The sequence below is a fragment of the Mauremys reevesii genome, linkage group 13 (genome assembly GCF_016161935.1).
Source record: "Mauremys reevesii isolate NIE-2019 linkage group 13, ASM1616193v1, whole genome shotgun sequence".
Lineage (NCBI taxonomy): Eukaryota > Metazoa > Chordata > Testudines > Geoemydidae > Mauremys > Mauremys reevesii.
The window spans coordinates 30,563,800-30,577,065 of record NC_052635.1 but is presented as its reverse complement, the minus strand read 5'-3'; the positions used below and the strand labels follow the sequence as shown (position 1 = coordinate 30,577,065).

Genomic DNA, 13,266 nt, shown 5'->3' with positions numbered 1-13,266 from the left:
TGCAGGAGGGGATTTATTTTCCTAGACCAAGCTTATAGTTGTGTGTTATTTTCCTTTGCATGTGCAGCACACCACAGCACAATGGCATTTACCGAGGTACAATATTTTTGTTGGAAGAGGCTTCTATTTCTCTACCAATGCCTGGCCATGGCTATGCAATAATACTGCACAGATGTCCCAAAGGATTGTACAGCCTTCCTGAGAGGCCAAACTGCATAAATGTAAAGGAAAGAATCCTGCCCTGCAGGGAAAGCAGATTCTCAGCCTGCATTGCCAAGGGACAGGGCTTAATCTCTAATCCTCCGGATTAGTCTGGAGTGAAGGTAGAACTCAAGAGTGGCAGGGCTGTGGGAGTATGGCAGGATATTTCCCTGGAGGGAGGTCCTCACAGAGGAGATAAACTACACCACAGCTTTGGAGTGACAAGATTTCTGCCTCAGAGACAGCTCCTAATTATTTCTGCCCTGGATGCAGAGCTGTGTAGTGTTCCCACTGTTATCCTTCTTGATATATCAAAGTTTGGTTTTCCCTTAAAATTGTTACTTTTCTCATCACAGCGTTTTAATTATTATTTATTTTAGAGAGCCTTTGGTCTACACAGGCACATACATAGTTCAGTGATGGGTTCATTAGGAATGCCAGGAATGAATGGACAGATAGGACAGACAGAAGCCACAGTTGGTAGTTAATACTTGATCCCAATTCAGACTTCAGTAGCACATCTAAACAGAACATAAGCTGAGTTTAGTTACATGCTGTGAACTTGTGAAGTCAGTTACTGCTCTTGCAGCCACGTGCACAGAATCTGATGTAACAAGGCCCCCTTCTTACTGCAGAAGAGTTTTCCCAAAAAGATTCCCTTGGAAGGCCCCTGGATAGAAAGTGATCATCTCCACACATTGCCTCAACCATGCAAAAACAAAATCAGAATTTCAAGCAACTCAGATCCCCAAAATTTTGGCCTGTTTTCTCTATGCTTCAAGATTTGTACTGTCACAAAGCTGCAAGGGCCAAATCCAGCGTATCATGCTCTCACTGTTCTGCAGACCCAGAAAGCTTTCTAAATATATCACCCGAAGACAATAACTCGGACACCAAACGTTTAAAACTTCCAAGAGTATAACATGTATTTAATTATTTACTAGAGATTATCTTGCTAGATATGTCCCTTCCATCCCCTGACACAATCATTTTCCCTCTAATGAGTTTGTGGTAGAAGATAGACATCAGAAATGTAACACATTATAAACATCAACACTTGTAATCTTATTTACCTTAACCACCCCAGAGAGTTTTCTTTTAAAGGCAAGTCTGTAATGAGTGATGGGTATCCTCTTCAGTTCACACTCATGAGCATACTAAAAGAAGTGTGTAAACGGCAAAACTACTTGCAAACCTTGCAGGGAAAGAACTGCTCTGTTCTGACTCTTAGAGTAACTGAATTCCCTGCCAATGCACCTACAGCATGTGTAAGTCAGACAAATGTATCATTTATCATGCAAGAAGAAATAGGTTTAGGGGGAATGGAGCATTCCAGAAGTGATTATCCAACTGGCCCCTGCTGACTTACTTTCCTTCAGATCCATAGCTGTTCATACTGTCTTCAATGGATTCGTGGCTGGCTTGACGGACCGTCCGGCTTGGCATTTCGACAGCCAGACCAGTTTCTGTGCTCCGCTGGATAGCACCTTTTAGTCTCCGGCCATCTCCGTCTACAAACAAGAGAGACAGCACAGGCAATCAGCTATTGTTCTGAGCATGTATGGTAACACTGCAGAATAACAATCGAATAGAACCAAGGGAAGGCCTTTCAGAGAATTACTCCTGGAATCCAGAAACCACCCTGCACTTCGTTCTTTTCCTATTTTGTCACGCTCAAGCCTGTAGCTCTCACCTTTGTTCATAACGGGCCTGATGTTCAAACAAGCTCGATACCCAGTTGGGCATTCAAAATGCAAATGTAATTGCTAGCCTACTTTGAGCATGCAAATCAGATAATGGAATGCGTGCACGCGCACACACACATGTACACAGCCAAACTATGTGTGGACTTGCCCAATTAGTATGCACACTGTACAATTATGAGCAGAGATTAGGTTCTAAATTGTGGATCTAATATGTTTGAAAATCTGCCCCACTGTTTCAAGTTGTGAGGAATGCCGAGGAATCATAGTGCCAGGACAGTAACAGAAGGATCAAAGGGGAGAGAAGGGGCTCTACAGGACTAGGAACACTCTGAAGGAGAGAACAATTGAGGCACAAGCAATAAGAGACCATAACGGCATCTCCAAAATGGCTTCCCAATGCAGGCCACTCAGAGGGGTTTTAAACAGCAGAGAAGCCCACAGCAAGGGCCACTACATTCACACACGCCCTCAGCTCAAGTCGGGTGGGAATCCGAATCTGGTGATTATCTTTTCCTCTTGGGGTTAATCTTCAAAGACTCTGAAATTAACAGCTGCTATTTGCATCCTTCTCTTTAGCAGTCTGCGTTTCTCAGAATGAATTATGTTATATAATGAATATATAATGAACACCATTAACATTAATTGCTTTCGCTGCTGTTAGGTAGCTAACAAGTTTCTGCCTACATACAATGCTTATCCTGAAATATCGATGTCGGCTGCAAGTTCTCTGAATGAGTTGGAATGTGGGAATCTTTTTTAAAGGTGCCCACCCATAAGCCTGTATAAGAATGTTCTGGATGTTAACACTCAGGTAGTAGATGTGACCCACCAGGCTGCTTTGGTATTCCTATAGAACACTGAATGATGGCAGAGTCCAATGTCCTCTACCAGCTCTGGGCACCATTTTCCTAGGTGCGACCAAAATGCTTGCAAGTATTCAAAACAGTCAACTTACCCTGAGAGAACTGCACATTGCTAAGTGGCATCACTTCCAGAAGCACCCCAACTTTATGAAGAGTGCTTCTGTATGTGAAATGAACCGGTTCAAGACAACATCAGCCCTCGAAGTACCATTTTTAGGGTACTGAGAGTTCTCAAAACATGGAAGAGGATGGGGCCCTCACAGCCACTTCAGAAGCTCTGAGAGCTCAGTCTGTACACATGGAAAGTATTGTGTTAATCTTTCCTATGTGTATAGCAAGCTGCTTGGCCTGGGAATGGTTTTCTCCAGTTCTCTGTGTGAATGAGCATTTCCCAGAAATTGCTGGCCAATTAGCAGGGCCCCTGCCCCATGCTTTGTTTGAAATTAACACTGATAGGTTAACACTAGGGCAAGGCATCTTCTATTAACTTAGCTAAAAAGCCCCTTTCTCTGCACTACCCTGAGGTTTCCAACTGAGTAAACATTTAGGCCGAAAGGCATTCTGTACCAGCTGCTGTCCACATGTACAGTACCATATGCAGGCATCAGACAGTTTGCATGTTTCGGTTAACGTTAAATACAGTTTGTATTGTTTGTGTGCCTGTGGCAGGGTGAACCCCTGCTCCTTCCCTGAAGGGGTTAAAAACAGCCCTGGGATAGGGCTGTGGCAGGAGAAAACAGCCTTTAGGCTGGGCTGATTGGGGAAGTGGCTGCAGCTGGGGCAACGCCCCAAACTGAACAGGGCCTTATAAGAAGGCCAGGGAAGCCAGAAGCAAGGACAGTCTCTCTCTGCATTCAGAGGGAGAAGGGCCTAGTTGCAGGGAGCTGAGACTGGATACCTGAGTGAAGCAGGACTGGGGACAGGCTGAGGAGCTCCAGCCTGGAAAGCCCCAGGCTGCGGCCTAGCGAAGGGCTAACAGGTACTGAGGGTTGCAGAGGGCAGCCCAGGGGTAGGCCAAGGCAGCAGGTCCAAACCCCTTTGCCTGTGATGAGTAGGCTGATACTGCAGTCTGCCCCAGAGTGTGGGGCTAGACAATGACTGGCAGTAGCCAATACGCTGAGGCAAGGTGGGGATAGAGGGTGGGGGTTCCCCAAGGAGGGGAGACCCAGAGAGAAAGGGGTTACTGCCAGGGGCAGCACCCCATGTGAAAGGGCACCGGGTCCAGGGAGGGACATGGGGGCCTGAGGACAGGCAGATCACCAGCCTGCAGAGGGCGCTCCAGCGCTGGACTGAGCCAATTCCCGGAGTCACCAGCAGGAGGCGCCGCAGGGGTGAGTCCGGCCCGTCTACAGTGCCCATCATATGAATCAGAAAGTCAAACAAACATCATAAAAACAACTGTTATCCAAGTCAAAAGCTTCAGACAACACAAATATTCAGACTTCAGTGAAAGAAAAGCCCAATGAGATGGCCTAATCTGGTCCCAGCTACTGCAGGATTATTCCCAATGGTGTATTTTCTAGTGCTTTGTCCAGCCTTGTTCTAAATGTCCACAGCCTAGAACACCCCTCCTTCACTGTAATGTTATCTGTCCCGATAGTCTAATTTCCTCCTTAATTTCATTTTGTTCCCCCTAGTTATACCCTTTCTACCATCCTCAACAATTCCCCTCTCCCTCCTTGCTATGCATACACCCTCAAAATACTCAGATCCTTCCTCTGTTTAGTTGCATATTCAGTTCTTTCCTCATAAAAATCAACCTGAGTCAATAATAATAAACCAGCACTGAAAAATGTTTAAGTGCCTAACCATGAAACATCTGCTCTCAAGATCATTTGATTTTCCTACTGTAACTGGAGATGGCCAGCGAATGAAATACTCAAATTACTATATACCTGCGGTTAACAACAAACTAATAGAGGCTTGTGGTGTGGGCAGGCATTTGGCATCCCAAGGCACCTGCCTGGCACAGTGCACTGCCTTGTCTGACAGATTTTTCAGGCCCAACGCTAAGGTTTTGCCATACAGCAAAAGAGCGTAAAATACAAGGAATGCAGGACACACTCCAGCACTGTATTGGAGATTGTCTCTCACTTCCAGCTGGCACTGGATACATTCTGCTGCAGCAGAACACACAGCCACACATCTGCTGGCCTCCGGAGCTGCCTGCTGCATCTCCTTCTTGGCTGTCCAGTTAAATGTGTGATTCAGGAGCGGGGGAAGGGATGAGGAGGCAAACAAAGGTAGTTTGCAGAGGACTGTGAGGGTCTGCAGGTCCTGAACCCAGGCCTGCGGGCCACTGCTGCATCCATACCACCACTTGGGAGCCCTGAGCCCTTATGCTCCACTAAAGGTACCACTCACAGGGACTTAACTAGAGGAGCTTCAGAGTCCCTGATTGGGCTGAGTGCATTAATTATTTAAACCAGAAAGACACAGGAAGTTGTCTGTGCAGCAAGGTTGATGCTGGCTTGCTGCTGCTACAGACCCTGCCATCTGCTACCTGACTCCCCTACTGTGTCCCCGGTTCCTGACTTCAACCCTGCCCCTGCTCCCGATTCCTGCCCTGAGCCTTGTTCCAGTCCCTGAGCCCTGTTGCCTTGGCTTCCAACTGCTCCAGCTCTGACCCAGGCTACGGCTCTTTGGCTTCTGACTTCGCACTGACCCTTGGCTTCGGCTCCTGTTTCCTGTCTGACCCCATCTCCAACTTGTGGCTCTGACACCTGGCTCTTCACTTCAGATATGCCCATTGCATCTGGCTCCTGAACAGAACGCTGACCACCCAGCCAGACCACCCACGTCCTGGTCACCGGTACCCCTCTTCCACAGACCCAGACAATTTGCACAACCCCTCCCACCATCCCGGGGTCCCAGCAGGAGTAGGAATGGATCAACTGGACCTATCTTTGTCCCATGGGGCACTGGGATCTCAAAAGTGGATTACCCATCTCCAGGCAGATCACCAGGAACTGTGGACTCAAGTGATACAGCTGGCAGCCAAGAACCTGTCGCTACAGACATGAGCGGACAAGCTCCTTGATAAGAATGCTGTGCTTCAGGTGTGGCTTTCAGCATCACACCCTGAACTGTGCCGACTTCTGTTGCTGCTTTGCCTGTGAGCGTACTTCTCCATGGGCCTCATCATCAGTCTATTGTCATGGGAAACGTTAAGACAGGGCATGCAACGGAGTGCAACAGCCCAATACTAACTGACCAGGATGACTTCCTACAGGTGTTCTCCGTGATATTTGATACTTGCTCAAGAGAACTTGCCCTGTGAAAAAAACAATAGAAATGTAGGGCTGGAAGGGACCTCAAGAGGTCATCTAATCCAGCCCTCTGTGCCAAGGCAGGATTAACCATGCATTCCATCCTTGACCAACCCTGATCAGCATTTGTCTAACCTGTTTTGAAAAAACGCCAAGGCTGGGGCTTCTACAACCTCCTCAGGTAAATTGTTCTAGTGCTTAATCAACCATATAAGTTAGAAAGTTTCTCCTAATATCCAACCGAAATCTCCTTTGCTACAGACTAAGTCAATTACTTCTTGTCCTACTCTCGGTGTACAGGGAGAACTGATCACGGTCCTCTTTATAAGAAGTGTCACAGAAGCATCATGGAGAAACAGCACATTCTGCATGAGAAGGTGGAAGAGAAATAATAAAAAAAAATGTTTAGCACTTATGTTTCATCTTTACATGTTCAAAGCTCTTCACAGTCACCCAGCAGCGACTCCCACTGGCCAATAATGAAGCAGCACGGATGGGGTTTGAAAGGACTCTCAGCCAGGCCTCCCTGAGCCCAAGTACTGTATCAGAAAGGTAGGAGTGTTAAAAGCTCCTTTGGAAGACCTGTAAAATGAAGAGTATAATGGTACCACTTGGATGAGGATGTTGCCTGGCAAAATAATTTGTCTTAATTTATTTGTTAGTGCTCTCTGGAATGAGTACAGTGAGCTTTGATCTTTCCTGCCATGTCTGTGGAAGATTTACTCTCTGCACCTTTTCCAATAAAGCAATAAAGTTGCCAGTGCAATGTGTTGCTAAAAAACAGATTCTGGTTTGGAAAGATGAACCATGTTGCCTGGGCACAGCATTCCTCCTCATCAGCTGGTAAATATCTTGTGCACAGAGCACTGTACCTGCCAGACAGTCCAGCAGTGGACTACAGGGAGTGAAAGTGGCTGCCTGGATAAAGCAGCGCACAGATCATCGGACACTTCTAAGCATTCTCTCTCTTCAATGTATTTGCAGCTGTCAACTCCAATAAAAGCCAGCTCTTCTCAAGAATGGTGCAACAAGATTGGCAGTGCTGACTACCTTTAGGAATTGCTTTTGTCTCAATATTGGTAAGAAAAATGGTGGCGCTTCTCTTACTTTCTCCTCCATCTCCCCTGCCACCCCCCACTGGTCCAGCAAGCAAGCCTCGTCTTGCATGGCTCACATTATCTTGTGTATCAGTGCCAAGCTCCTGTCTCGATGCTTACTGACAGTCTCTCTCTGTGCACAGAGGACACAAAGTCCTAAAAATCCACTAAGAATTGTACAGCAACTCATGCAAGGACAGGATTATGCTATTATTGCTATTGGGCACAATTACACTCCAAGAGATGATGGAGTCTCCATTTATTCAGCGGATCTTCCTGAGACTTTCAGTCCTCCTGTTTTCCTTTTATCCCTGTCACCTCTTCTCTTCTTACTTCTCCTCCCCTCCCACAGTTGCTCTGTTACCATCTTTCTCTCTTCCAGTTTCTCACTTTAAAAATTATCCCTTATATTCATCACTCAATTTCTCTCATGCTTGGTCCATTTGGCTTGAACTTTCCTGGCACAGGAGGAAACTAACGTGGGTAGACGTGTCTGAGTGGTGCCTTCCATGCCTTTTAAATTAATTGACATCAATTCAAGGTTGGGAGTAGAAATCGACTGAATTTAAAACTGAATAGCTTTGCTTCTAAGTTAATCTATTGCTTCAAAGCACAGAGTGTGTTAATATGCACAGTTTACGCACAGGCAGAACCAAATCACTACCCCACTGCACAATCGAGCCCCCTGTGGAACACATTAATTAGCCTTTTATCTCTCGAGATCAGTGTTCACATTTTGGCTTTGGTTGCAAGGGGAAAAAAAATCAGCTTTAGCCTTGCTCCTAAGTCCCATTTGTTCCCACTGCAAAACTACTTGACAAACAAATGTTTTACATACTCTGACTAAGAGAGGTCCGAGGCTTGGAGAGGGTGCTCCAGGTCAAGACTGAGGTGCACTAGCACAGCTGAATCAAACAGCTTGTCTCCACTTACTGGGGGATTGACTCATGGCGGTCGATCCACGAGGGGTCAATTTAGCAGGTCTAAATCGAGTGCCGATCGCTCTCCCATCGACTCTGGTACTCCACCAGAACGAGACGTGTAAAGTTAAGTTGACAGGAGAGTTTCTCCCATCGACCCCGCACAGTGTAGACATGGAAATAAGTTGACCTAAGGTACATCAACTCCAGCTACATTATTCACATAGTCGGAGTTGTGTAACTTAGGTCTACTTAGCCCCGTAGTGCAGACCTGCCCTATGATAGGAGAAGGTGTTGCAGGTCAGCATTCAGGGACATCAAGAGAACAAGACTGGGCTGGCAGGTCAGGACTAAGGTGCACTGGCAGAACTGCAGGCAGGAGTTTGCACAGAACCTGCCTGCACTATTCATAACTCAAACAAGGTGCAGTAAATCTCCCTTTTTAGTGCCTGTGGAAACAGTCATTCAATTTTATTTTTTTTTAAGAAACAAAAATATTGATGCATTTTTGCTCACTTCTGCATTTAGCCGGTTTGCTTTGAGTTAGTAAGAAGGTCAGGGATTTGGGGCAGCCCTGTGGGTGAAAATAGGCAAGGGGGAAGCATTGTTCAGCCAGTGAACATCTCAGAAAGGAACCAAATCCTGGGGCAGATAGTGGGTGGAAGCGAAGGCTCCTTGGGCACTGCTGTTGGCCTTTAGTGACTAGACTGACAAGTGCACAATGAAGCAGCTACTGCGAATCTCAGCTCGGAAGCTAACAAGTGATTAAGCTGAACTGCCGGCCACCTCTCGCTGCTCTGCCAAATAAAAGTCTTATTTTCAAAGGCTTCACCGAGAAGAGAACTTGAATGCCAGCTTCTCTGCTTATAAACGCTGTTTTTTAAATGGTTCTCTTTTCTGCTTATTCAGATGCTGAGCTGAATCCCCAGCAGACAATTTGCCAGGAGGCATTTCATTATGAATCCATTCTGAGATTAACAAAACAATCCCTTTGTTCAAATCCAAAAGCGAGGGGGGAAAAAAAACTCTCTACAGAGTGGCATGAATAGCCAACACTTGTGACAGCCCGCCATCCACACGGAATGCACAAGTCAATTTGTCTGTACGAGGCATACCAAACAGTCCTTTTTAGAGAATTTGGAATATTTATTTGTGTTTACAGCAAGTAATGTTCTGTTCGGAAGTAAATGCTGCTGCTGAGCAAAAATATTGTCGTTTCTGATTGAAGTTTAACTAGCTGACCCCCCCCCCCCCCAATCTCTCCACACTTGGGACATCCCACACTAATGACAAGCATTTCACATGTCTACATCCTAATGGGCTGTGAATTACAGCACCTGAAGAGAGGGGACATTTTGCACTGTGCCCAGAAGCAAGTGGGACCAAGATTGATTATAATCTCTGCCTACTTAATCCACTGGAAGCAACAGAAAATGGCAGGGGATGTACAGGAGCACTACTCATCAGCTAGTTCACTTCAGTGTCCTGGTTTCAGCCACAAACCCCCATCTAAGGACACACTTTCTTTTAAACTTCAAATGAAATCTTGGCATAGGACAGAAGAAATATTTTGAGTCATTCTTTAAATCTCCTTAAATTAAATGTATCGGCACTGCAGAGAACAGTCTGTATAATATTTCTTGTGGGGGCTAAAATTAATTAAAGAAGCAATTTTCCAATTGCAAACCTTAAGTTGGCCATAAATCACTCTGTTAGACCATAGCTATGTTCTATAGTTATCAGTAAGTGTTGAAGGAGGGATACCCTCCCATGGTCTACTCATTACACACTGCGCTACAGGAACTGCAAACTGCCTGCGGGGAAATTCCCCAGCACAGTCTGCAGAAGACAGGCTGAAGCTGGATTGGAGTACAGAGGGCTACAGCCATTCAAGCCAGGAAGGTGCAGCGCTAGGGAGGCTACCTACCCTAACTTAGAGTAGTCCTCCTGCAGGGCTGTCTTGGCTCCCCCAACAGCCTGAAACAGGGATGGCTTAAGTCATCTCTGCCCCTTCCTAGAGATGTAGCTCAGGAAGAGACCCTCTCTAATTTCACAAAGCTCAGAACATTCCTCTCCCCTCCCTTAAATGGAAAAAAACCCGTGCCGATAATTTTTGTAAGTCACTGGTGGAAGGTGCCGGCTGGCTGAGGGCCCTGGAGACTGAAGTTCTTTCGTTATCTACTGAACGTGAGCAGCATGAAGAACAATGTCCTCATTCCGGCTCACAGAAGCAGGTCTGCTGCTCATTGGGCAGGCAGGCAGGCAAGGCACGGGGGGGGGGGGGGGGGGGTGTGTAAGCTGAGGTTTGTAAAACAACATCTCTATTTTAGTCTCACTGAAGCTAAACCAAACTCAACCTTTTTTCCTTTCCTCCCCTGTAGGCGGTGGGAAGTGGGACACCGTTCTATCAATCTCTTCTACTGAACCTGCCTTCGAGCCCCACCTCTACTCTGCTGAGGTGCCCACTCTCAAATGGGAGCAGCTGGCCTGTTATTACTTCACTCCAGAAGCAGGTGTGTTCTGGGAGGAGCAACCGCTCTAGCTCTTCCTCAGACACCATATAAGTAGGAAGACCACAAACACCAACTCTTAAGAAAATGTCTAGGTATGCGGTGTTCCAAACATGGGCCCGGCCCCCCCCCCCCCCCCCACTAGCATTATTAGTGCAGGAGGAGTGTTCCTCTCTGAGGAGATGTGAGCTGCAGTTTGTTATTAAATCAAGCTGTAACCACACTTATACAGGCCCCTACCCTATCACCCTTCCCAATGCATCTTGCCTTCCTAGCTTCGAGGGAACTACTTTAGGGGGATGAGAGGAGTGGATTCTCTGTAGCCATGTAATACTTGGTCTTATTGCTGAAAACGTTAATGAGGGTGCCAGTTGTAAGGAGGCATCTGCGATAAGGAAAACCATCTGCTGCAAACTGGGCTAAGGCAAACTCACTTCAAACACTCCACTAATGAGTCATTGGAGAATAATTTCTGAGTAGGGTTAGATTTGAACCAGTGATCTAAAGGGGAAATAGTGTAGGATAACACAGTGATACAAATAATCAGCAGGTGGGGGATCAAACACCCATCTTACTACAGAGGGTGCTAAAGGCACTCCTCTTTCTGGTTTGTGAAGGAGAGGATGACCACTGAACAGGAAACCAAAAAACCACTTTGGATTATTTAAGACATACTTTCTATTCCTTAGATGGTCAACACCAATGTAGTTGGGATTTCTGAGCAACAGAGCCTACCAGCAGACTATTCCTACTGGACTGCAAATTAGGCTTGGGATCAATAAACCATCTAGCTATTTTTTTCTATTATAAAACCTGAAAAAGGAACTCAACCATTTTTGAGGCTTGAGTAAACAACTCCTGTGACATCATAAGCCTTTTTAAAAAGCTACTTGGCAAATTTTCCTGTAACCTTTCTAGATGGAAAATGCCTTTTCAACCAAATTGACTTTTTTTGTGTGCGCGCGCGTGCAAAAAACTTCATTGTGATTGTAATTTTTCATTTTTCAGTGAAAAATTTCAAAATGAAAACATTAAAAGTGTTACAAAAATTCATTTTGGCAGGAAAAGCTACTCTCTGACTCTTACTTTTTTCACAGGAAAAAGGTAGGGAAAGTTTAAAGAGGAGGGTGCACCCCAAAATGAAATTTTTTTTCATAAGTTTTCAAAAAAGACTTTAAAAAACCCTCTTGTTTGAGGGTTTTCATCACAATTTTAAAAAATGACAAATTAGAAATAAAATTTGTCATTTTGTTCAAGAAATATTTAATGGAAATTATTTATTAACCAGATTTATGCTCGTCAGAATTCTTTTCCATGTAACTTGTTTGTGACAGCAGGATCCAAACAGCTTAGTATGGAGGCTGGTGCTGATTTTTTATTTTTTTTTAAATGGAACAAAATAATTGATTTTTTCCCCTTGTAGAGAAGAGTCTTGATTCAATAAAATGACCATGTAGAGAAGGAAAAGCACTGCTATAATTACAGTGCTGAACAGTATAGAGAGAGGTACAAATGTGTGTGTTTTGTTTTTAAATTAGTTCAGTGATCCCTTTGGAACAGAGGGGAAAAATTAAATGCTTCACAGCTTCCACAGAAGCTCTACAAGGCCAGTAGCTTCTTCAGCTTCAGTGATGGTTCAAATGTCTTAATTCATATAAAACAGTAAATTGCACCCTTCAAGAGCCTTGGGTGTTCTTGCCACATAGTAAAATAAACAAGCCAAGTAATGCACAAAACTGCACAAAGCAGCCTCTTCACAAACTACACTTCAGCCACAGATCCCAAACCTTAGTGCACAAGCCCAACTCTAGGCAAAAGCCTTCTCCAAAGCCTGAGGGACGAGGTAGGATTTGCAGCGTGCCCTGAAGGCAAGCAGATTTGGACGATTTTGTATTGTATGTGTGAGCACCTGGAGGAATGGAATTAATTCAAGGCCACTCATAGAGAACACACCGCAGGCAGCTCCATCTCTTTTAAAATAAGGGGCTGCGGTGCTTCTGTTGATCTCAGCTGCAGCAAGGTGGTACAGGGAGAGATGCATCTCTCCCCGTAGTCAGGCCTCAGGCCATTTGAACAACACCTTAACTCTGCTCAGAAACTGACAGCCAGCCAATGCAAAATCAGGGCGTACCTGACCCTTGGGGAATGCACACCTGCAGTCTAATTGTGAGGTGACAATGGATCAGTTCACAGTAGCATGACCTGCTTCTGAATGAAATTGTCATAATCTCTTGGCCAGAAATAAGCAGAGACAAAAAACTGTCCTGGTCAACATGGTTTTATGATTAGCTAATACATACATCTTGGAAAAGAGACAACTAAGGGGGGAGATGATAGATGTCTATGAAATCATGAATGGTGTGGAGAAAGTGAATAGTGAAGTGTTATTTACTCCTTCACAACACATGAACCAGGGGTCACCCAATGAAATTAATAGCCAGCAGGTTTAAAACAAACAAAAGGAAGTACTTCTTCACACAACGCAAGTCAACCTGTGGAACTCATTGCCAGGGGATGTCAGGAAGGCCAAAAATATTACTGGTTTCAAAAGAATTAGAGAAGTTCATGGAGGATAGGTCCATCAATGGCTATTAGCCAAGATGCTCAGGGATGCAACCCCATGCTCCAGGTGTCCCTAAATCTCCAACTGCCAGAAGATAGGACTGGATGACAGGGGATGGATCACTTGAAATTATCCTG

At 45.3% G+C, this 13,266-nt stretch overlaps 1 protein-coding gene across 4 annotated transcripts in view; it reads right to left on the bottom strand.

Annotated features, from left to right (window-relative positions):
• The window catches only part of RIMS4 (regulating synaptic membrane exocytosis 4), a 75,477-nt gene that overhangs the window by 26,319 nt on the left and 35,892 nt on the right, over positions 1-13,266 (bottom strand). For all 4 annotated transcript variants that reach the window (XR_005587805.1, XR_005587806.1, XM_039498385.1 and 1 more), the window contains exon 2: positions 1,571-1,712. Coding sequence is in view for 2 of the 4 variants with exons in the window: in XM_039498385.1 (XP_039354319.1) it covers positions 1,571-1,712 (142 nt within the window). In the remaining 2 variants the exon portion in view is untranslated. The remainder of the gene's footprint in view (positions 1-1,570; positions 1,713-13,266) is intronic.